Source organism: Odontesthes bonariensis, chromosome 13 (genome assembly GCF_027942865.1).
Source record: "Odontesthes bonariensis isolate fOdoBon6 chromosome 13, fOdoBon6.hap1, whole genome shotgun sequence".
NCBI lineage: Eukaryota > Metazoa > Chordata > Actinopteri > Atheriniformes > Atherinopsidae > Odontesthes > Odontesthes bonariensis.
The window spans coordinates 17,054,264-17,079,985 of record NC_134518.1 but is presented as its reverse complement, the minus strand read 5'-3'; the positions used below and the strand labels follow the sequence as shown (position 1 = coordinate 17,079,985).

At 43.4% G+C, this 25,722-nt stretch overlaps 1 protein-coding gene across 1 annotated transcript; it reads right to left on the bottom strand.

Annotated features, from left to right (window-relative positions):
• Nucleotides 1–3,888: 3,888 nt before the first annotated feature.
• On the bottom strand, nt 3,889–24,378 carry nr3c1 (nuclear receptor subfamily 3, group C, member 1 (glucocorticoid receptor)). The gene is made up of 9 exons (XM_075481205.1): nt 24,082–24,378; nt 21,743–22,950; nt 7,041–7,195; nt 6,802–6,918; nt 6,423–6,704; nt 6,180–6,324; nt 5,415–5,545; nt 4,818–4,975; nt 3,889–4,669 (listed from the first exon to the last, which is right to left on the bottom strand). Exons 2-9 carry the CDS (start codon nt 22,948–22,950, stop codon nt 4,517–4,519), a joined length of 2,349 nt encoding a protein of 782 aa, XP_075337320.1. The 5' UTR covers nt 24,082–24,378; the 3' UTR covers nt 3,889–4,516.
• Between the last annotated feature and the right edge of the window lie 1,344 nt (nt 24,379–25,722).

Below are 25,722 nucleotides of genomic sequence, written 5' to 3'. Positions count from 1 at the left end.
TACAGCTTTTCTTTGAAAGAGAAGTAAAAGGTATATCAACAAAACCCCGCCCACTTAAAAAAGAGCCTAAAGATTGCAGGACAAATAGATAAAACAAAAACAGGTGGGACTCTTTCAGGTGGGATCGCCGACGTCCCAACCGTGGATTCCTTGAATCTGTCTGAGAGTGAACTAAGTTTGTTTTAGGGCCTTCAGGTGGGAAACTAAAACCCATCTCACTGTCTGCAAATCAGCTTAAGGACTCAAAACTCTTTCACTTTTAGACGGATGTGCCCTTTAAGCAGCTCCTTCACCAATACAGAAAACAAGGAGGATTTCAGTAAACGCTAAACTGTCTGTCCGGTCATTTTTAATGTTCGCTTATGCCCATTTGAGACCGTTATAGAGTTTTATTGGGCATTCCTCTTATTTGACCAAAAGATGCTTTACAAAAGCATCACAATGTGGTTTATATCTAACACGTTTGTCCTTTCATTTGAACAGTTGGACCTCAGCTGCTCCTTACAGCCACGTTTTTTTTTTTAATTGAGGCGGCTCCTCTTAACCTTAATCTGAGGCAAAAAAAGAAAAGGAGCTGAACTCTACCCAGCCACAGCTGGAAATATCAGCAGTCAGTAAACCAGGTGTCTGAATGGGGAAACATGTTTATTCTGACCAACAAGTGCCGTGATCATTGAAAAGAAGCTTACAACAGGCTTGCCGTGGCCGCTGCTCAGAATCACCGAGTTAGTATCGGGGCAAACGTCAGCATACAGAGTTCCTTGCATCAGAGGTACCACACAAAACACATACGGTTCGACCTTTAATCAATGGAGGAAGAGATCAACGAGAGTCACGCTACAGAGAAGAAATAATACACGGGGGTAGATACTGAAAAACTAGTATATGGAGGACAAAATACACCACATTTTCTTTACAATGGATTATATGTACATATTAAAATTGTTTTAAGCGAAACAAAAAGCTTTGTAGAGAAAGCATACACCAGTGAAACATGATCCGCCCTTTGTAGTTCTCAAAGTTAACATCTGCATAACTTTCATACAAAATAGATTCTCAAACAATATTTGGGTAGTGCAAAGCTTTTTAGATTCAAGCTGGCTGATTACTTTCACAAACAGTATGGGTATGAGAAAAGACCGAGTCCCATCCTATTCACAGTATCACACAATCTGACCAAAGCCGTCGTGTTCGAGAGTTTGAAAAAGAGACAGAGAGGGAAAAGTGTTTGAGGGGGGGACCCAAACAAAGACCTGTACATTTTTTTTTTAAACTGACTTTATGTACGATTTGTGTTTGCTTTGGTCACCTTGTAGTCGAACATCAAATAGGCTGTCTGTGTGCGGTCCCGCTGGAGCGAGCGCGGTTTCCTGAAAATCTGTCCTGCAGAGATAAATGTTACGAGTGAATCTCCTGTAGCTTATATTGTAAAAAGAAAAAATAAAGAAAAACAAACAATCAAAACATTAGAATAACTGATAGAGGAACGTAATGTTATGTGATAGTGATAGATTATCTATCATTTCTATTGCATATTCAGTTGTCCTCCTCAAAAATGCACAAGAAAGTAAACAAGATACATTTTTGAGCAAGAAGAGGCAAGTACGCGATTTCATATATATATATATATATATATATATATTTATATATATATTTATCTCTCTATATATACCTGTATAAATGAGCAGCAGCAGAGATTTGGATACACTGAATGTGAAAGTAACCTTCGACAGGTAATGAGGATGGTTTTCAACTCTTTTTTTTAATAAACCTCAAAGAGAGAGAAGAAAATCATCCGCTGATTGAGCTCACAGATGGTGTGAGCGGCGGCGGCAGATGACTCCTCAAACTTTGCGCATCTGTCGACTAAAAGTTCGTCTTTCCTGCCACGTAAAACGCCACGAAACACAGAAGCACACACGTGTGATCAATCCAAACTGGGTTTTTTTGTTTTTTTTGGTTCTTCACGTCAGAGCCCGGACGTGGGACGACATCGCACTGTGTGATTCAGACCATTTTTAAGAACCTGAGGTTGTGTGTGTGTGTGTGTGTGTGTGTGCGCGTGTGTGTGTGTGTAGGGGTGGAGACATTAGAAACAGTACAATTAGCCATGTTTCGTGTTTAAACGTTCAAATGACCTTTCATCTGCCAATAACTCTTTACGCATCACATTCATGTTCAGATAGACGTTTCGGAGGGTGGGGGGGGGTGGGTTATGAGACACACTCGAGACGAGCTACGCAGACCTGATGAAAATGTCGCAGAGATGCCGTCAGACGTGCATTAACGAGCGGGACTGAAGACAAAATGTAAACGCCATCAATGCTTTCTTCCCTTGTTTGATAAAAATACTGACCAACTTCTAGCATCACTGACGAGACAAAACAAGAGTTTGGCACTGAAATAATTCCCAGAGATTCAAGGATGCACTTTAGCCCGCCTCCCCGGCCGCTAATGGTACACGTTTACCACGACGAGACTACGTGAGGGGAATGATGTGAAGCGCCTTCAAACGCCGGGGCTGGCCTACGTAGCAGACAATCAAACGAACATGCAGAGAGACGCAAACATTAGGGAGAAGTTGCATACACGGTGCTGAAGAAGCAGAGGTATTATACGGGGGGATGGGGGGGCTCATGCTTATCAGCAGCTGTGGGCTTACAGGATAACGAATCTGTCAATGCCCGATCCAAAGGGCTGTATTCACGAGCCGTCCATCATATAAACTGTTCATTTTAAAAGGAATACGTGGACATGTGGGGAAAATATCCGCCGTCTTGCTGAGAGTTAGAGGAGACTTAACACCGTCCAGCTCGCTCGCTGTCCGCATAAAGACTGGAGACGAGGAAGCGGATGGCTCCGACTGCCGTCACCTCTACATCCGTAATGCATTTCTACATCTTTGATCCGAATCAGAAGCCAAGCGAGAAAAAACAACAACACTCGGGCCTCTCAATCTTCCCAACTCTGGGCAAAACACCGCCATTCCTTCGAAAAACACAGCAAGATAACACATCGGCTGTCGATACAACATAATGATCCAAAGCATATGCTCACTGAGAGCAGAGATACACAGCTGAGGAAGGGTCAGAAGCGGAATCCGGACTTATTTTTTGTTTGTTTGTTTGTTTTTTACCAAAATAGACTGTTAAAAATCATAGAGGACGGTTATTGTTGGTTTTTAACCACTTTGAAACCACGTTAAAACCACAGAAATCAGTTCTGCCAAAAAAAACCAAACAACTAAAATGACACAAACTGGCAAACATGCCCTCTCACTGGTGATTGGTAGTCGCAGGTATCCGTCACATTCTACTCGTGGACTACTGGGGCAGGAGTGTGGGCTGTTTTCAAATGGAAAAAGTTCTAACTTCCATCTAAAGTCTTACGCGGGAGACCGCTACTGAATAATAGCAAACTTTTTTTTTTTTCACAGTCTTTTAAAGCCTTACACAGAGTACAGAGTGCTCAAATGGCACCGCATGAAGGGAAGCAGGCGGAGAGTCGTTCCATAGCAGTTAAGGATCATTTCTGCGCACGGAGGATAGGCCGAGCTGCCACTTCTAAAAGATAAACAGCCACCGGGGGGGGGGAGAGATAAACAGGACAGCTGCATCAGCACGTTGTGTATAAAAAGTACAATCAACTTATGACGAAGGTGGACCACGACAGGCTGAAGTACAGGAGGAAGAAAATGGCTGAGGTGATATTCCAAGCAAAAAAAGGCACATCTTATTCCCTTTTTCTTTTTTTTCCTAAATGACGTGTAAACCTGGAAGAGGTCAGCTCGTGGGAGAAATCATTCTTTGAAGGGTGGACGCCGGTAAACGGACCCACACCGCGGTTTGTGTCCAAAGTTACTTAAAGCAAAGAAAGCTTTTTTTTTTTTTTTTTTTTTTTTTAAAATCACTACAAAACAGCTTTTTTTTTGCTTTTTTTTTTTCCCCCCACGTGACACAAAAACATTTTGTTACAACCTCCTATAAAAACTAAAAGTGGAACATAAAAGCTTCCTCGCGAGCATGTTATTAAGCTTCGTTACCCCTCGCAGGCAACGGCGACCTGGAAAATTGTAGAAACTGCTGTAATTGGAAAATGTAGAAAAAACTCTCATCAGAACCTGTACATAGATATTTGTTCTATCTATTTTAGATATCATTCTGACTCTGAAGGTAAGACACCTGAGATGACGTTGATGTTAGCCTATTTTTTAAAAACATTTCCTACTCTTTGTTAGACACTACATCTTAGACTGTTAGGACGAAAATAAAACCGTCAAAAAAAAAACAAAAAAAAAAAAACTCTGGTGCTCGCGGTCTGGTTTCGCCCTCGCGCCAAACCTGTGAGCACGCCTCACAGAGCTGCACACTCGGGTCCTGAAAAAATGTCGCACTCTCTCCTGGCGTTACATGGTTAGTCCTTTCGTCGTTGGGGAGGGGGAGTTTGGGTGCGTTGCATTGGGCTGGTGAGGTGACGTGGTGGGATTTTAAGGCATCGTGTCTGTAACGGGAAACAGTCATCTCTGGTGGAAGAGGAGAGGCTTGACGCTTCCGGCCTTGAATTTTGGTAACTGGTTGCTGATGATCTCCGCGAGCATCTCGGGGAACTCCACGCTCAGGGATTTATTCACGAAAGTGTAGAAGCAGAAGCTCAGCAATCCGCCGCCCATCTGCGGACGCATAACAGGAAAGCGCAATAAATGTCAGAGATGTTGTGAGAAAACTGTGGAAAATATGTGAGGAACTTTAACGGAAAAGCGACTCCAAGCCGTGTGTCAGCCAATAGGGTAGCGCATGTCATGCTGAAAAGGGCCGTACCTCGTGCATGGAGTCCAACAACTTTGTGAGCTGGTAGAATCGCTGCCAGTTCTGGCTGGAGTTCTCCTGACGCTTCACTATGGCTTTCCCCAGCTCCTTGATGTAGGACATCCGGATCTCGTCGAACACCGCCTGGCTCTTCAGGCCGTCCTTTGGCACTGTGGAAAGAGCAAGACTGGTGACACCTGAGAGATGAGCACAGCTCATCAAAGCTGTCACTTTGACAGTGGGTGGGGGCATTCAAAAGCCGTGAATGATAGAAAACGCCCACGCTGAACCAACAGAAACAGCAACATGTAAAGTTTACACTATAAATATGAGGGTTTTGTGGTTGGAACCTTTAACCGTCCTGCAACCGGATTACACTGATGAGAAGCTGAAACTGCTCCGTGTGCTGTGCCTCACTGGCAACCGACTCCTCATTAACGATACGTGTCAGTCAATCTGTGTCAATGAGATGTGTTGCCCGGTGCATCTATCACCACAAACTCCCGTGGACTGTGTTAGGCTGCAATAATGGCTTCGGCACGGCTCCGTCTCTGACATGTGAGCAACAAAGAGGGGGACAGTTAAGATGCTCTAAGGCAGAAGTCTGACCTGTGCTGAGCAGCAGCAGGACCTTCATGCACAGGTACTCATCGTGGGAAACCTGCAGCCGGACAAACTCGCTGGAGATCTTCAGCATTTGCTCAAACTGGTCGGCCATGTCGGGCAGCTTCATCCGCTTCCTGTGGGGCGGGGGGGGGGGTTCAAACAGAAGCTGTTCAGAAGACATGAGCTTGTTTCTCTCTTTTTTCGAGTACAAATGAAGAAGAAGAAAAAAAAAAGAGCCTGTTCTAAAGTGGACTAAAAAAAGGAAATTTCCTGACCACTTTTTTATGATACGAGCAATAACATTTTGCTAAACTATCAAGCCGCACATAATTATCTGATTTAAGAAAAGAGTCCGTTGCTGAATTGAGCTCCGAGGCTGACTGATACAGAGCGAACCTCATCAGATATTAATTAGGAACAAGTTAACTTTCAGCTGTGATAACAAAGAAGAAAGGAGCAAAACGCATATGATGAGGCGCTCGTAGCCCGGAGCACGTTAGCCGTGCAGACAGCTCCCTGCACTCAGTGATAACGTTTGAAAGAAGGATGAAACCCCGATCGCAGATGACAGCTGACAGACGCAACTTTGACGGGTGGGACTGCACTGACGGAGCGCTCCGTAAACGTTGGCTAATTGCGGGGACAAAGAAAAGCAGTCACTCGACTGATTTATTTATTTTTTTTTAAACAAACTAGTTTCGTTCTTCTCTTGGCGTCAATTGAAATGGCAAAGGCATAACGGAAAGCTGAACTCTGAACAGCGCATACTCATTGATGACGAGGTCCGGTGCGAAGCAGAGCATGTTGCTGTTACACTGTTGGTAAGACCTCCAGCCCAGGCCGAAGGACATGAGGAAAAGCCAGGAGCACTGCAGCAGAGTCATCTGGTCGTCCAGGTGCAGGTTCCTGAAGCCTGAGCAGGGGAGGGGAGGGGAGGGGGGCAAGAGTGGTGAGAAGTTCAGTAAATTCATGAGGTGGACTTTTAACCGAACCTTGGTTCACACCACTCACCTGGCAGACTCTTGGCCCACTTCACGGCAGAGATGACCTGTCGCCCGCCCAGCCTGTTGAGGGTGGTCATGAGGCGGGTGGAGGTGTCGGGCAGGGTGCTGTCGTAGCCGGAATAGATGGTTTCCGGCTCTATGGCTTTTAGCAGAGAGAGCATCGTGGGGACGAGTTGCGGCATGCACTTGGGTACGAGGGAGTGAGTCTCCATTGGTGGCGAAGGTGGGAGCTCCGGCGGGTTGCTGGTCTGGACGCCCTTTAAACGGTTCAACTTTTTGGTTTTGCGAGCTTCGAGGCAGAAAACGGGGAGGAGCATTAGAGGCAGAGGTGAGTCACACAGTGGCAGAGAGACAATGGGAGACCGGTTAAAACTTTTCACATTTACCTTCCAGGTTCATGCCTGCCATCAGACACTTGCGGAAGCGGCAGGCTGGGCAGTTCTTCCGCCTGATCTTGTCAATAATGCAGTCATTCCTCCCAGCACACAGGTAATTATGCTGGCCTGAGGCACACAGGAGAGGATCCATCTGTTATTTATCTTTAAATCCTATTTACCATCAACATTTGAGACGATACACAAGACAAAAGGTATGGCAATAAGAAGACAATATTGTCTTTTTGGACCTTCCACTGCTCTCTTGAAGAAGACCTTGCAGCTGCCGCAGGTGAGGACTCCATAGTGGCAGCCAGAAGCCTCATCAGAGCACACCAGGCAGATTTTATGAGTCCCACTCTTTCCCTGTGCTGTGGATGTAGCCACTTCCTGTCTGGAGGTAGAGCTGGCAGAAGAAGATGGAAATGGAGCAGACAAACACAGAGGATGTTTAAGTGTGTGGAAACACAATTCATATCAACAAATACAGTAAACTACACAAGTGCACATGACATATTCAAAAGCGTATCTCCATACCAGCGTGACGAGTGAGAATCATTCTTTTTGGGCCTCAAAAGCCTCCATTATATCAAAGCCTGTGGTCACATTCTGAATCCATCAGTTGCCACAAAACGGTCCTCCTTCTTTGATTGAACCACAAAGCGCTTCCAAATCCGGTCTGCACTGGTTAGAGATGCGCTGCTTCTAAACCACCACTAGAGGTTGTCAGGCTTTACTGCATCCATGCGCCAAAACGTCCACACCCCCTTTCTAACCCAGTGGCCACAGCAAAAACAACGCCCACACTGAGTGGATACCGAGCCCGGGACATGCAATAACTCTGTCTGTGTGTCACCGCAATGAAAACAGTTTTATTTGATAAGTGCTGCTCTGAACAGGTCCTACACACTAACACACTTATGCAGATTTTAGCCAGGGAGCGAAGTTCATTTTCAGTTCTACAAGATTGGAGTTAGCAAGAAAGCAGGGAGGCCCCAGGAGTCGGTTTCAGTAGCAGGATGGGTAAAACAGAGCAGTCCAGAAGCCTTCAGCACAAAGATTATATATATAAAAAAAAAAAAGGGAGGGGGCCTTCTGAGCACCACAGACTGTGGGAAATAAACATGCCCATAACGCTAATGTGCAACAAGTGTTTGAACGACGTGCTTGTAAAACATGTCACCGCTGTAAAAGTTGTAAAAAGTGAAAGCTGGGGTGGAAGTCATTCAGAGCACACAAGGAAATGAATTTCAGTCATACTGTCTAAAGCCCTATTCGGACGGGACTAGTTTAATGGGGGGACCTGGGGTAAAGTAATAATAACCGGGAAATCTAGTCCCGTCCGAACGCGCCATGTCAGTAAAGATAGCGGAGTATGTCGGTAAACTTTGCCGAGAATTCTACCTCCTGTGAAACGGTCCGGAGTATCTACCATAGGTAATACTAATCCCGTGCGAATGCGACCTTCGGTAATAAGTACGGAATATATCGTCACATCCTTTTAAAGAGAGAAACAATTAGGTGTAAAATAGAAAATTACACTTAAGTTTCGTTGTGCAATCCTTTTTTTAAACTATACTTTACATTCAGGTAAAATAAGTATCCTGAGCAAAACTTTTGGAGAGCAGTACTTTACATTAAGGTCAAAAATGAATAAATCTTCTGTTCTGTTATACTGTACAATATGTTTTAGTAATACATATCATTCAGGTAAACAAACAAAAAAGTCTTCTGCGTTTGTATACAATAATTTTGGAGCAGAATGCTTTATATTCAAGAAAACTCCTCCCATGTTAGATGAATATTACAGGGATTTCTTGTCCCGTCCGAACAGGTCATTTCTTCTCCCTGGCGTCGTCTGGTTAACCAACATTACCATACGTCCCCCCATTGAACTAGTCCCGTCCGAATAGGGCTTAAGTGTGAGAGACGGAGCCAAAGCACAACAAAAAAAAGAGGGAGTAATTTATGACTGAAACTTGAGCAGCAGGAACATTATCACAAATAGTTATAGCTGCAGTGGAAATCAAAGAGCTGTTATTTCAGACTTGGCAATCGGATTCATCATTAAGACAAAAGGATAACAACTTACACGGGTCGGTTACTTGCAGAAGCAGAAACTGCATTAATCATCAGTTTTAAAAATAGAGTTGGGGAAACACGACATTAATGTTCACATGCTCGGACCGAACAAACACGGCAGCCTCTGGTACCAAGACTCGCTTTGGGACCAGGTTGCTAAAGCCATCGTCCAGCTGACAGTCAATCATCCAAACCGCCGTTCCCTTCAGATTGGAAAAAACCCTTTTGGCATCTTTCAGTCACATTTTGGCTTTGCAACTCCACTCATACTAGAAGAGGCTGTGGAGGCTTATATCAGAAAACAAAGGAGAGAAATCAGCTACTTGCCTTACACCAAATAACAAATAAAATTCCTCTGAATTTGAAAACAAAAAAAATGTCCGTCAACACGTTTATACTGTCTCTATTGTACAGCTCGCTGTTTATACCTTGAAAAAAAATAATAAAATAGCCTCACTGGTTTAGTGTGAACACCAATAAAGAGCTCAAGTTTTAGGTGCTGGAAGTAAACACGAAGATGATTTTAGCACAGGAAGCTGAAGAAATACTTTCACAGCTTTTCAAAGGCACTCGGAAGGCATTTTGTGGCAAGAATACAGAGACGCACGTTTTTTCTGTGTCTTAAGATGTAACAGGTCACGTTTGAGAGGAGGCTAAGCATTTCATTAAAAATCCTCATACCACCGAAGATAGTTCTTAAGCCACTTTGAGCCACTCATTTAAGACATGACTGTTGATTCTTCACGGTTCCTCGAGGTTTTTCTTAATAAGGTACGGAGACAGGTTCGAGGGGGCCGTCAGCGACCGCAGTCGCCGAGACAAACTGACATCTGTGTGCAAGGCAGAGGCGATGCCGTGAAACGCACAGCACCACACATTGATGGCATGTCCGTAGCACACACCGACACGGCTCTGCCTCTGTTAGGTCTGCATAAACATGTGATGGCGCCACATTGAAGAGGCAGCATTATAGTGCCTCCTCTGTGTGAAAAGGGCTCGAAGACTCTGGTTGTACCCTCGCGCTTTCTGTCATGGTAATTTAAGATCAAACAGGAGTCCGATCATATCGCAAGATGGATGAGAAGCAAAACGTCTCGAGTGCCACAGACACACAAAAGCCCACCTAACCTCGGAGGGAGGAAGAGCTGTTTAAGCTAATGAATCCAGGGTGATGATGATGTCAGAGGAATTGAAGGGGTAACCAGTCTGTCCTTCTCTGGCCTACTGAGATGGCGTAAGCAGGACAGCTTTACCAGGGGGCTTTAGGCAGCTGGTTCAAATCCTATTACTGTAACCGCCACAGACTTCCAGCAACAAGTAGTGGGCCTTCCATCAAGTCACTGCTGTCCAGTGCAAAATCCTCAAAACTCTAATTAAACTCAGCTGATTGCATCCAACTTCATCATCAGGCATAGTACAAATCTGTCTTTGTCGACTCTATGACACAAACCGCTCAAAACTGCACGGCAGTGTGGGGAGCAAATTTCCTCTTTCTGAAACCCATCTGTGCAAGTGAGTGCTCGCTGTCAACAGGAAGTTCTCGCATTCCCCGAGAGTTTACTATTGGTCAAAGCTCAGCACCGGCACAAAGGCAAAGACGCCCTGACTGAGATGGGCCTCGACTTTAACAAGAGCAGTGCTGAGAAACTTGACTGCTTAGTGTTTTAAATGAGGGAAAAAAAAAACGTCACACGCTAACAATAACGCCCGTGTCCCAGTGCCCCACTTAACAATTCATAATCCTTTTTAGCTGTCAGTGTCAGTAATAAAGCCCCTCCCCACTCCTGTGTTTACCACAGAGTCACTGTCATTTCAGACCCTCTACCAATGCCCAGCTTTTTCCTTTTAAAAAAAACCAATTAGTACTTTTATTCCATGTAATGATCTGTATTCTAATTATACCCCCATTTCAGACCCAATTATTATATCACACCCCTCTGAAAAGTTTTGCTCAGCCTCTGGCTCATGTTTTGAAGCCAACATCTTTTTAACAAAATGGTTACTAATGCTGCACATTAAAACTCTGTGAGCCTGAGGAGGAAAGCAGCAGGAAGGGAATAAGGTACGTGGCAAATGGCAAACACTTACAGAGGGCCCTTTTAACCTTGTTTAGATGCGGCAAAGCACTAAGCACGTGTTTCTCATTCACTCAGGCACTGACGAGTGCTTCCGATCATATATTTGCATTCTATACACAGTAAGTAGCATCTTTTCTCTACGATCACACAAAAGAAAGTATCGGGGGGGGGGGGATACCGCTGATATTCCGGCTGGAAGACGACCACTCTACCAGCTCCTTCCCTGGCCGCCCCGTGGCAAGAGGAAGGAGGAAGTGCTCCTTCCCTGAGGTCAAAGCAACCAAAATAGAAAGGGGAACTGGTCTGCATGCTAGACTTATCCTCACATGCAGAATAACAACACCGCTTCAACGAAGGAGCGGAGAGACGGCGTTTTGCCGGGATGGACTCTGAAAACATCTGTCTTGTGTGCTCTCAAACAATAACAGAGTGTGGTTGCAGATACTTTGTATTCACGCAAGACGCTCTCTCGAAGGTCCGTAGAAGAGACAGCAGATTTATACAAAAGATACAAAGCCCCCTTTGTCGCATTCAAGTGTTTTTGTTTTTTACAGCCATTGCTCGTTAATTATACAGGCCATTAAGCGAGATACACATGACACAGTCCCTAAGCGTCACTGTCTGCAAAAGGCCATTGTCTTTTCCTTTATGCTATATCGACAAACCTGTTTCGGTAACGAGGATATATGCAGCCCAAACCAGCAGCTACAGCTCAGCCTTAAAACCATAAGAGGAAACAACCTAGCTCACGACAGAGCACAAGAAAAACAACTCCAAAGGATCTGAGTTTCCATATCAGTTTCCATAATGGGAGCTGTTAGTGGCTGTGGAGGTGGGAGGTTGCTTCCTGGCCTGTAAAATGAATAGGAGGCAGGCTGCTGCTACTGTGTGGATAACCGTAATACCTTCAGCTGAATCTGGGAGCCCCCCCCCCCCCCCCACTCCCAAAGTTTGACTCTGCTGATTCGACAAGTATGCAAAAAAAGTTAGGAAAGCATAAACAATGAACAGGCTTAGCTATATCCTCTTAACCTCAATACAGGGAATTTCCATAAGCCTGTTCTGTGTTAAAACATAACAAAAAGTAAATACATAAAAAGCAAAACTGTGGTTACAGGGGAATGCAGCAATAACGTGAGAGCGACTGGAATGGCTGGCATTTGATCTGGTGCATTCATACGGCGCCAGATGTGGGGAGGCGGGAGAGAAAGTAGGTCAGACGAGCGAGTGCTTCACGCCAGGGCTCTGTGGTCCGCCTACCTGCCTGCAACGGCACTCATGACACACCCACTAACGCACGCACATGCGCACACCTACACGCCAGTGCGTGCACAATGGACAAAGCCAACAGACACGTGTCAGATGCACACACAAGCAGAAGCATGAAGGTGATTTACAGCAGCTCAGAGCTTCTGCTGACAGCCAAGGTTCCTGCCCTTGGTTGCAGGTAGCAAAAACAAGAGGACGGACGGACGGACGGACAGAGACAGACAGCATGTGAAAGAAAGTGGAGAGGCAAGCGAGGTGAGGGGTGTGCCCGGGTAATGTTGACACAATGACCTAAGATTACTCTCTAAACAGATGGCTAAGACTGAGAGCTATACAACTCAACTAAACACAGGCTGTGAATAAATACGCTACATACAGATATATAAATAACAGTTCAAACCAGGTCCCAAAACAGAGCCGATTCATCCGACAGCTGTGAAATATTTTACTTCACCAGCACTATTTGAACGCTCTGATGCGCTCTGCCTTTAATGGAAAGCTTTCAGTCAATCTCTGTCATTAAACTGCAATGATTGAATGTGTCTTTACGGTCTAACCAGAGACAGAATAATTACCTGATTAAAAAAAAAATTAGTTCGGTTAGTCATTAAGAAACGCACACATTCAACAAGTCTCTACAATATCCCGCAACCACTGAAGCTGTCAAACACAACCCCAAGGCAAAGAATCAGCACAACATTAGATGACAAAAGAGTGCAGCCAAAGACGTTCAGAGAGCGAGTCATGTAGGTGGTTTGCATCTGAAATATGGCCGTTGTCATCTTCTGCTAAATCTGAGGAAACCATAATGAGATAATGACAGACGAGTTAAAGGGGATATGCCCTCTTTAAACGAGCGGACTGAATTTCCTGAGGTTTTTCATGCAACGTATGTGACAAATGTTGGTCAAAATACCCCACAGTGACGTACAACAGCTCCAGTTTCAAACATGTCTTTGCGCCTCTGTTCATCACTGCCAGTTTCAGGGTGTGGAGGGAGACCCTTGACTCCAACTCCAACCCTCTCTTCTTGAAGTACTTCTTGCATGACCAAACAAATGCACGTTTAGATACAAATTATACTTAATAACCTTGAAGCATGTACTGAATAGGATTGCATTTAGCATCAAGCCTGAGAGATCACGCAGCAAACGGAGCTCAGAATACCACACACACACCAAACCGATTACTTATCTTGCACCATCATTCTCAAATGCTTGCACTTCTCTCGTCTGCAACTCAGCCACGGGAGGCTGGTTTGGACTCTGCTTGTGCGGTGTATCGCTGCAACTCGTGCGCTGAACTGGCTCGGATGTTTAAAAAACTGCCGTGCTGATAGGAACGCTGAAGGAATGTAACAGCCAGAGAGCGGGTGGTACGCCAATCAAAAAAGATCAGCTGAATAAAACCCGGGCTTCCTGTCGGTCCGATACTCTGCGTTTAAGTTTTTAGAGGGAAATGTAACTGTTGCTTAAATATGCAAAGTTTCAGCAATGTTTCCACGTTTCTTTTCCTATTGGCGGAACAACAACAAAAACGGGAAATCGAAATGTGCATTTTCAGATTTTAGGTTGAAGTTGGGTGGAAATAAAGGCCGGGAGGCTTAATAAATCTTCCCTCAGCTGGGAGTGTGACATAAGAGTGCCGTGCAAATGTGAGCGGCTCAGTGAACGAGACGTTTGCAGACCTGTTAGCCCCACATAAAGAGACAGCCTTGAGCTTTTTTAGGATTTTGAAGTTGGTGGTCACACCCAAATATACACTCTCAAGCACATAATACATCCCGTTTAAGACTGCTGCCTTCGTTTAGGGTTGGAGACTATTTTCAAGCTGTCTCTCCTCTAAGATTTATTCAGTAGTGAGTCAGTCAGTTTCCAAAGCACACTCAGTATTCCCACATGTGAAATTCCCTGAAGTTTTCCCACCACAGTGAGATCACCGACTTGTCCGGGCGCTGCTTCATTCAGCCCAGCCCAGACCGCATCACAGGTTCTGAGTCAACAGGTCGGGCTTGCTGCTGAACTCTGTCTGTGCATCACTGTCAGTCAGTCAGTGAATGTCGGAGCTAAAACCTAACGCCTTCATTCTAAGTCAACTCCAAAATAAGATCATAACATAAGGAAAAATAGATGCCAACGATGATGGCAAATTCAGTGTATTCAGAAATAGTATCAACATTTGTACTGTGTTTGGGAGCCTCTCTGTGGCAAAGGAAAAATAGATGTTAATGTTTAACCTAATTTCTGTGCAGTCATTTCATTTCCATACAGTGGGAGTCTCTACTCTGCTGCGTTGGCATTCAGTTCAAAAGTGACGGGTGTTTGAAACTATCGCATCAGTCCATCTCCTGCACTCCGCTGCAATACCGTCGCACTGTGGAGCGAGTCATGTCGCTCGAATGAAAAATAACGACACAAACGCAACAGAAGCATGGCAACAAGTCTCGATTCGTCTGAAACCAACAAATGAACAAGTGACAAAAGTCAAAGATTTGAAAGCCCAGCCCCTAAATCAGGGAGGCCAGTCCTGGCCAGAGCGCCAGCAGCTCGGCTGCTGATAACGTTGCAGCTGAAGCAAACAAAACAAAACAGAAACTTAAGATAGTCTAAGGCTGTGCACCTACACAAAGCAGTGCGAGCATAGAAGACAGAAATACCTTCCATTTGGTTTCACCCACTTCTGCGATACTTCAATGAAGAATGACTGTTTTTTTCTGTTTTTTTTAAAGGGACACTTTGTAATTTCTTCCCCCATCTAGTGGTGCAATTTTATTTTGCAAAGTCGAATGAATTTGCTCTCTAGCGCCTCGCGTTTTCAAATATGCGTAGCAACTTCTTGAACTACGGCAGGCGGTATGTGTCAAGATTCAAGAAGCTATGGCTTCAGACTCAAGGTCCATACAAACAAAAAGACATCAAGACACACAGTACAAAGGATTACATAACACACATACAATAACACTATAAATACAGATGACAGATAACATGTCAGATAACATAAGTTGACATAGCCTTTGGTGTGCCAGCAATGCAATTAGTCATATTACTGGAGTTACCGGAAGTGACGTTGACGCAGCGGTAGCGTTAGCAGCAGTGTGTAGTTGCTATCTGGAAAGTGTTCTTTTAAATAAACTCCCGGTAAACTTACAAACTTTCATTTTGTGAGTTAAGAGGCTGTGTGTACTACGGCAGAAGTTTGGTAACAATCAATGCATTATTAGTGGGATAATTTACGAGATAAAATCTATTTACCATTAGCGCCAGTAATAAGCCTTTCGGCGGACGTGACGTCAAAATGACGTAATTTCCGCTTGCAGGCCTGGCGTTGGGGAAAAGGCAATTCGAAGTGCTTTATGTCCCTCTCGGCACTTCGTCGTTTTTCATAGACCGGAAGGACATGGCAGCCTCCATAGAGCTTGCCCGCTCTATGTACATACAGACAAGTTATTCTTCACTCAGGAGGATAAGTGAGATTTTTGACAGAGATAATTTTACACCAATGAGGACTAATTTATGAATGAATATGTTGATTTGAGCTAATAAATTACTTAATTTATTACATAGTGTCCCTTTAAATATGTAAAATATGCAATCACAATAGATCCACCCCTATCATGGTATTACCACTGATACGTCATCTGTCAGTGCCAATACCAACATTAAGTTAGACAAAAGTCTGAAAGTAACTTAAGATGATCTAAGCCCACAGGCACTAAATCATTAAATCCTCCCTGCACTGAAACGTCTTCCTGAATAACAGCTGAATTGAGTTGATACTCTGTACATTACGACCAGAGTTTATGAACGCGCCCGGAGGTAAACAAACAGCTGACTAATGTTTACTTTTAATCATTATTCCATGTTTGTACGATACAACCCTGTATGTGGGCTCTAGGCTGTTATAACGCTCGAGACAACTGGCGACTGACAACTATAAGTGCGGCCGAGGGAAAACTAGGTCTTTGCCGGGATGTGATGTGCTGCGATCGGAGGAATCCTCAATCTATGTGCAGAAGGCTTGAGACAACAACCACTGTTTGCATAAACTCAAGTGAAACGTCCGAACCAGTAACAGTGAAAACGCCTCAACGACAAATATCTTAAAAGAGATACAGAGTATCGTGATTTATGTGGCAATAATGCAAAGGAAGTGCATTTCTAGTACTGAAAGCAGAACTAGTTACAGGCTTGATGATACTTAAGCTTTAGTAATTTTCCCCCCAGGGTACAATTAAGATGGAGGATTTGAATCCATCTCTTGCTGCCATAGCACATGTTGTGCATCATTAAGTGCAAATCCCAAATCAGAGAAAAAAAACAAGTTGGGTCTGTATGGAAAATGCTAATGTGCTAATTTTTTATGTCATTGCAGACAGCAGGAAATGAAAACATTTCGTGTGTCCCGTCCTGTCCCCCCTGCTGACTTCATGTTTCCATTTGTTGATAAAACCTCCAGTTTTGCATTTCAGACCTGTGACACATCTAATATGCGATTGTTATCGTGATTTGACACAAAAGCAGCATTCACAAAAGGCAGAGGAAGACGGACGGGCCAGGGATGTTTGTCAACAAACATGAGAGAGAAAAAAATAAAAACATTCATAAAAAAAAAAATCAAAAAAAAAAATCACTGAAACTGTCCCAGCATGTTGTGTTCAGGGACTGCAGAAACATCAACTTCCACGATAAAAACTCAAATCTGCCCCGAAAGCCGGACTATAGTTTAGGAGTCCATCTTGGTTTAAAATGACTTGAACGGCTGAATGAAAGATCCTTTATTTGTGTAAAAACATTACACACAAATATGCATGTAAGAGGGAGAACTGGATGCTGAAGCAACACAATACTGCGTTTGTCTGCCTGTGAGAATGTCTCCTTTCAGTGAGGAAGTTTCCTTACTCCTCCAAACAACAATGCTCCAAGAAACTCCTTCATTCAAAAGCCACCAAGGAATCCTGATCACCTACAGTATGGATCAGAAATAACACATTTATAGATCAAATGGCCCAAAGCATTTCGTTTAGTTCTGTTTTTTCCCCTTTTTTTTTTCAAAAAGCTCAAATAAAACGGTACGAGTGCAACAGGATTGTCTTAGAAAGGGTAACATTCAGACTTTAATGATAGCAGCATCAATACCAAACGCTGCTTTGTGTTATCAGTCCTTAATGGTATTACCCTCTACTAATTCCAAGTGAAACATAAAGCTATGAAATGTAAATAAGTCAGAACAGAACGGATATGGAACATAATCACATTGGCAAATCTACTGCCAGTTTCTGACTTCTGCCAACGCATCGTCTTGCAATTTTAAAACATGAATTGAAAGCGTTTAAAACCAACTGCTGACTCGGTCATCAGCTGATAACTGCAGACCTATTTTTGTAACAATGAAAAGGGGGTACCTTAACGTGACTACGTCGGGTTGGTGGCATGTTTTTGTTGGTGAATCTCAAGAGCTCTGGAGACGTAGCTGCAGCAGCTGCTTTACTCAAGCGGTCTCTAATGTTATGCAATGTTGTGTTTGCAAGCGTTTCGTCATTTAAGTCTCTCCGACGCACCTTCTGTGCATTTCACTGCCTTTACATTACATCTGGTGGACAGTTTGAAGGGTTGGGCCATGAAAAGAGAGACAAATGATGATCGCCTGATGCTGGCAGCTTCGTCGGTGAACTCTTACAATGGATTCGTGTTGTATAAATACTCGTAGCGGCAACGTTCGTCCTGGAACTTCTACGTACATTACGGTACGGATTAGGCTGCATCTGGTGCCAGTTTAGCACTGGTGTTATCAGCCAAAAGAGTTATGTTTCTGCGTGTTTCCTCCATCCAATGCAGGTTCAACTCGGTGTCAATCGGGTCATATCACATGGTCAAACCAGTTATCACATGATGAGGCTGTGTATTCCCTCAAAATAGCAACAAAGCTGACATTTCTCAAGGTGAAGCATCCTTAATTATGCGTCAATAAGCCGTGAGTCAGACTGCGCGAACAGGTCTGGTTGTAAAACTGTGATGCATGCAATGTGCTGACGGGGTGTGAACATTTAGACCTCGCAAATTGGACTAATGTTAAAGGTCCCAGCACGAAGAACAACAACAACAAAAAAAAAAAAGGTGCAATGTCCCCGGAGCAAAAGTTTCAGCAGGAAGCTGCAGTGCCACGATTGCGTGAGAAATTAGAGATGACCTGATGCAAACCGCCTGACACCCACAGAACCATTGCAATTGAGCCAGCTCAAGCCACGAAATGTCACAGAGAGTGAGCTGAACAAGCACCACACAAAAAAAAAAAAAACTCCCTCTCATCACACACATACACACAGAGAAATGCTAAGCTTACACCCCGATAAGTGGACCAAACAGACTCACAACCACACAAAATAATTTGGCCTTACACCACATGCAAAGACATAATCCTGAGCACACACCTCTTCAAAACACAAAGGCAGGGCGATTAGTGTCCCATGTGAAATGAAGATGAGGAGTATCTCGTGTCTCTACCCATCTGTTCCTGGTTCCCCAGCAAAGGGACAAATGTCAGACATTTGTGAAGGTGGAACCGAGCATTACGTGCACAAACAATACAAACACAGCCACAAACGTTGACCCTGTTGACACGACGCACCTCTGCGTGCCAATTTTTCTGGCCGATCACTCCCAGCTAAATTCTCAATCAGACATGCATGAACGCGAAAGAGACACAAACAAGGAAGTCTCTAAGAAAGGTTGATTCTCTCACACCACTGTTTATGACTGGGGCCCCTAGGCAACATTCACACTTGAGCCCAAATCACTTCGCAAGGCAGCGAGCGATAACAACACAAAGAACACGTTGAGGGGCCATATGCGAGGCAAACGCTGTGAAACTGGAACAAAATTAACGATTCAAGGTTACTGAAACAAGAACAACCAATCGAAAGAGACGATTTCACTACTTTCTCCCCCTACATACAAAAAGAAAATGCATCTTGCAGAACGTTTCTGACCGACGTGTTACATCCACAGTGCACCAATCCTTATTGTTGAATGAGGTGTATCTGCTGCTTCCTGGGGACACAGCTGCTCCAAGTGCATACAATGCAGATCTGAGGTTTATTTTTGGCATGACGCAGCTGGATGATATGCCCACGAAAACCTCAAGAACCCCAATTGGGAAGCTGTGCAGAGCCAAAAAGGCCGTTCGTTTAACATGCAAAGGAGATAACATAACACGACAGAAACGGGAAAGTCGACTAACGGACTCGAGTGGGAATCTCCTTTTTAATAGCCCGTCTTCTCTCCATGTGTTGGGGCGTATTAATTGGTATTTCATGAGTCTTTCTCACAAATCTGGCTGAGTAGGTTGACCATCTTAAAGGTTAACTCAGCTTTTTTTTTTCTGGTTTCATTTTGCATCGAGCTGGAACACCGCAAACCAAAGCTTGGAGAAGGCTTGTAAAAAAAATAGCAAAAACTTGAAAGTCCACCTCCTCATCTGTTAACTGCAAAGTCTCCATTCCTGCACAAACACACTGCTCATACCTCAGACTTAGACTTTTTATCCTTTTCTTTTTAAAGAGATTGTGTTGCGAGATGTTTGAATATTAGTAAATGGGTGGGTAAGATGGTGGAATAGATAGTGATGTGAGGAAGTGGCTCTTTTCCCGTAAAATCCGTTTATTTATCTGCGGTCATAACCTTGCATTTATTTATGTTTTCGTGCATAAAATGCAAAGTTGTGTAAATAAGCTATAATAAAGCATGTCAATTCATAAATGACTCCTTTTGCTACTTGATCACCAACCACTACACCATTTTCTAGTGATCCTCACATTTTTGCTCTTTTCCTGTCATTGTCGAGTACAGCAGCAACTTTTTTTTTTTACCTCCTTTGATCCATTACTTGTTTCTTTTCTTACCCCAACAGTATGTCTCTTTAACATACACTCGCACAAGGTTCCAACGACATCGCTGGACTTATCTGATGACACCAGAAGAGACTGGCTATTCGAGTCTGAACTCATAAACTGGAAACTCAGCCACCAGTCGATAATCACCTCCGTGAAACAAGTCCTTCAGAATCGGCCAGCGTCCACGTTTTATGTAACCAGGTAACAGAGCCTCCCTGCATTTAGTTATAAACGACACAAGCAAAACTGAAACTGACATTCGTTTTTTTTTTTAGGAGTGACTGAAATTTTTGTGAATTAAACAGCAGTGAGGTTGACCAAATGCTGGCCACAACTCTCTGTAGGGACAGGTCTTGGACTGCAAACAGGCCACGCGAGCATGTATACAGCCCGGGTTCAACACTGAAACGTTTCCCTGCATGAGAGGTTATGAGAAGCTGAGCAAACAAACAATCGGCACCTGACGGGTTTAAATACATGGCATGGTTTGACATTTAAAAGTGATACTTCTCAGTCTCTAAAATGTGGGTGGCAAAGAAACCGCATTTAAAAGTCTGTACCGAACGTGCCACTGACGGGCTTTTCGAATCATGCCTAAACTTCTGACTGGGACAACAGACGAGACCAAAGCAGCTCTGCTTCCTCTTACTGAGAGATGCAACAGGCCACAGTGACAACAATGAACTGTTAACTATAAAAAAATAAATAAATTAAAAAAAATCGGCATGACGCTTACATGACAACATGAGAAAAACAAATAACTTCTTTATGAAGGGTTTTGAGTATACATGGGCATCAAGTGCATAAAAAACCTTACTTCAAATACTCTAAATGAGAACAAACAGTACAACACAACAGACGCCTGATGATGAAGAGGAAAAGGAAATAAGTAGGGTGAAACAAGTAAGTTATCTAATCGAATTCACTTAACCCTCCTGTTGTCTTGCGGGTCAAAAGTGACACACTGCCATGTTTAGCTGTAGAAAAAATACCTTAAACTATCTTTTTCCAACTTGAAATGTTATTACTTTTCCTAAAGGGACCCCATCATTAGAAAAAGTCATACTTTATTTTTGTTTATGTTTCCATGTGGGCTGTACAACACTAGGGTACAACGATTGTCTTAATGGGTCATTTTTGGTCCGTGAATTATAAAAACATTTAAACACCAGAAAAAAGTTCAGTTTTTTCCCCTTTCAATATAATTAATTCAGAAGTAATTACTTCACATTTATATAATAGCAATAATAAACCTTTATTATGTAAAATAAAACTGAGAAAACAAGAAAACTGTTGGTCCAACTGACAGTTAGTTTGTAGTAAAACAAACAAAAAAAAAGAGTGTAATCTTGAAAACTGGTGATTGTCTTTTTGTATTGTGTAACAAAAAATACATGATAAAAAATGGATTGAATTGAGTTGAATAGATAAATAACAGGTGGTTTCATCATACAAAATAGATTTTGGATTTAAAATTCAATTAAGTTGCTTTATTTTGGGGCTTTGGTAGGGCGGGTCATTTTTGACCCATAGGACAAGGGGAGTAAACAAAATGTTAAGACCGCACAAGGGTTAAGTTACTCAGACTTAAAAGAGACGTCAGCCCACACAGCAGACGACTCTCTCCGTTGCCTACCTGGCAAAGTTGATGGAGAAGGAGGAAGGGCTTGAGAACGTGTCACTGGCCCTGTGGATGGCAGAGGTGTCCCCAACACCTTGGCTTCTGCTCCAGGCTCCACCGATGGTCGTTATTGGGAGGTACAGGCTGGACAGTGGCTTCTGTTCCTTCTGCTGCGGAGCCTCGTTGTTTCTGGGGTTGATTCCAAAGTGGTAGCTCTGTCCTCCCGAAGTGCTGACTCCACAGATGGAGATAGGGTTTTTGCCCGGCACGTCTGCGGAGGATACGCCACTCATTTGGCAATAACTGTGGCCCGAAGAAGTCTTCTCCTGCTTTATCACACCCGGGGTGCAGAGCTGAATGAAGTCTGCATCTTTTTCCTTTTTCACCAAGGCAGACAAAGTGGTTGTAGGTGTTAATGAAGCAGTTGTGGATAAGCTCGAGCTGCACAGATCTGGACTCGCTGCTGTGCTGCGATTGGGAGCAACAGACACTGCCCCGGCGGTGTTGGTGCTGTCAACCACAGCAGGTTTCATGTCTCTCTCTGATGTCCCCTTCATGTCCCCATCCACAATAAAGGAGTCATCTGCCAGAGTGGACAGAAAGGCATCATCCCCAACATAGAAATCTGCAGGGGAGCCAGTGATGTCAAAGTCATGAAGCAGGTCCAGAGTGGTGTCATTGAACAACTTCTGGTTCATGTCCACATCTTTACCCATATGATCAAAAGCCTGATCGAGATCAATGGGGTCCTGCTCCCCTTTATCCATGGAAAAATCCTCTGTTTTCATGGCGAAGAAGTTGGGATCTGATCCTCCGATAAGGGAATCCATGGAGGACTGGGAAATGTCTGCAATACTGGCCTCCAACTGGGGAAAATTCTGATGTCCAAAAGTACTGGAAGTCTGCGTCTGAAGTAACTGCTGCTGCTGATCTTTGGTCAGGCCCCTGGGCTCTAGACTTTCTGCCAAAGAGCCTAGGGTGGCAGGGGCAGAAGCCAAGGTGAGCTCCTCTGGAAGCGGGCTGTTGCTGAGGCCGTTAGTCACTTGTCCAGGCTGCATTAATGGGCTGGATGGAAGAACGACAGAGGTGCCAGATGTGATAGATACGGCACTGTGAGGAGCCACTTTCAACAGACCTCCCTCTTCGGGGCTTTCAGTGTAGACCAGTTTGCTTAGATGATCATCTCTTCTGTATGTTATCTTCTTCACTCCACCTTGATCCATCTTTTTATTTAGAGGAGAAAAAAGAAAGAAAGAATGTCATCCAAAAGACTGCAAAGGAACATAATTAAAGCATACCAAAGGGGCATATTTGGACGTACAGAAAAAGCTTCCTTTCACCACAGTGTGACCCAGTTTACAAGGGTTTTGGTCTAAAATAAAGCAGAGGGGAAGTAACTAAGATACAGTGGACAGAGACTTTTAAACAACCCCCACTTTTTACTTAGCCTATTTCATGTGTTTTGGTTCATTGTGGTCTATTAATAGTCGCCGCATTTTTAATTTACAGTGATTTTATGTCATGCTCTTTTAAAAAATCCTGCTGGTTGTTTTGCATTTTAGAGAGATATCTTTATTTTTTAAACAACATTGTGCGCCAATGAAGGGATTTTATCTTCATGGTAATGCATCTCTTTTTCCGTCAATTCTATATCTCGTTTTGTTACTTTGATACGCTTATCTTCTGATTATTTGAAGTATTTTCAAAGTTAGTTCTGAGTCGTATCGCATCTAGTTTCTGTTTTCTTTTCTCCGATCAACTTTTACAACAAGAAATACAAACAATCCTATAAAAGAGACGGACAGAGCCTGGGGCCTCTAGATCCCTTTGGACCCCGGGCCTCTGCCCACTGTGCACGGTCAACGATTTTTCCACAACTATGGTCTAACATTGAGTTAAAGATCCCCCCCACCCCAACACACACACACACACACGTGCGCGCGAGAGAGAGAGCACGCACACACACACACTCACACAGTGCGCTTGACAGCCTAATGTGGCTAGCTTGCGTTAGTTATTACTGCCAGCAAAATCCCCACACTGATGCTTAGACATTCGTAACCTAACGTAAGACACTGATTAATGCCAAACTAAACAACATGGATTCGACCACGTATTCCGTGCAAAGATGAATAAAGGTCGCCCTAACCTAAAATACGCTACTGTTAGCTTTTTGCTAAATGTTAGCATGCTAGACAGCAATGTAGCAGGGAGTAACATTTCGGTCGAATATCGTTGACACTGGCGTTAGCCTACTGGCTAACACAGCCGTTATAACTACATATTAAGCAATCGATGTGCCATGTTTGTGCATTTGAGCTCAGTTATTAATATACAGAAATTGTCATATTTACCCTTGAAACGGCTGGCTGCTGATATGTGTCCACGGGTCATTAGTCAACATTGTTTTGGTTGAAAGTGGCAGTTCACAACACGCTGACTGATTCTGTTAACGTTACTTCTCTCTTGTCGTGTCGTTGCTATATGGCTAGATTAAAAAAAAAAAAAAAAAACATCAACAAAAATAAACAGCTCAGTCTGGATATGCTCTGTCTGTTTCCAGTCTTCCAGTTCGACTTTGCTGTAAGTACACATGCAAAATGTCACACTGGTTAAGCCAAGTGGCAAGCCATTAGGAAAGTAGGCGCTAACCTCAAGGAAAAACACACAAAATGGAGATCAAGGCAAGGCAGCCCCCATGGCTGAGCTGTTTACAGCGAGCAGGCCTGACACCTGCCGGCCGCGACCGGGAACTACAAGTTAACGTATGCTGAAGTTAACTTTCAAGATGTTTTTTTTTAGATTTATAATGAGAGTAGGGGATAATTAATTAATAAAACACAATGATGTTACATAAAACCCAATAACAAAAGCATCACAACGGAAAACATAAAGACCTGTCACAAAAGAAAAACGCATTGCAAAAAAGGAAAACATAACAAAATTTTACCAAACATAACATACATCTATAAATTGTTGTATTTACGCCGGTGCAGAATAGAACCTATCTTTAGTGGTCCTACAGACAAGGCTTAATTTTGACGTACTGCAAAGTGATGACAGATGGTTATTTGGGGATTCCAGCATCACCCAGAACTTTAAAAGCAGGAATGATACAACACAAAGTTGAATCATGTCTATGATTCTAAGTATGATTTTAATTAAGACTTTGTGCATTCGCAGTTTACATTAATGAGCACTCTACAGTTTTTCATCTGTGCAAACTAATGTTTACTCATTCGGTACATTTTATGAAATATACATTTTTACTTACTCGATATGCCTATCAAAATAATTTACTTAGTGTGTTGAAGTACAGTTTCCTTGACCATCTTCTTAAAACACCACCCTCAAGGGGCTCTTCACTGTCACACAAAGGGATGCACCCATGAAAATATATTGTTATTGGATCATTTAAACGCCACGCGTGTCATTAATGGGTGGGTTTAAGAAGGCGAATTGCAATAAACTAAACCTAGTTATTCAACAAAAACTGCAGCCTGGTGGGAAGAAATCCATAAAATACTTTGTATTTCCCAAAACATGTCATTTCACACCTCTGCCTCATTTTTCTGCAAATATGAGTGGATAAGCAGTGAGTGGGAGAAGCGGAAACAGAGCAAGACAGGCTGCGTGTGCACTGGGAATGATAATGATTATTTGTTGTTTTCAAGGCTGCACAGCGGTGCATTATACAGTTTTCCATGAGACGGACATTTCAATTACTTGACTGTACATTTCTGTACTTCAAGAGAAATGCTTGGAGCCCAGACGTGTGGATTTATTATTGAGAATTTCACCAGAAAGCATGCTTGCTTAGTGTAAATGAATTCTAAACTTCCTCTCATTTGAAAGATATACTGAATACATTTAGTCTGAACGGGTTAGTTTCAACATGTCTTCTCCTCAGGCCACAGTGCAAATCATAATGTGAGAGCTTGCAAAAACCACAGCTGACAATCTAATGTTCCAGCACATACAGATTTCTTCGTTCA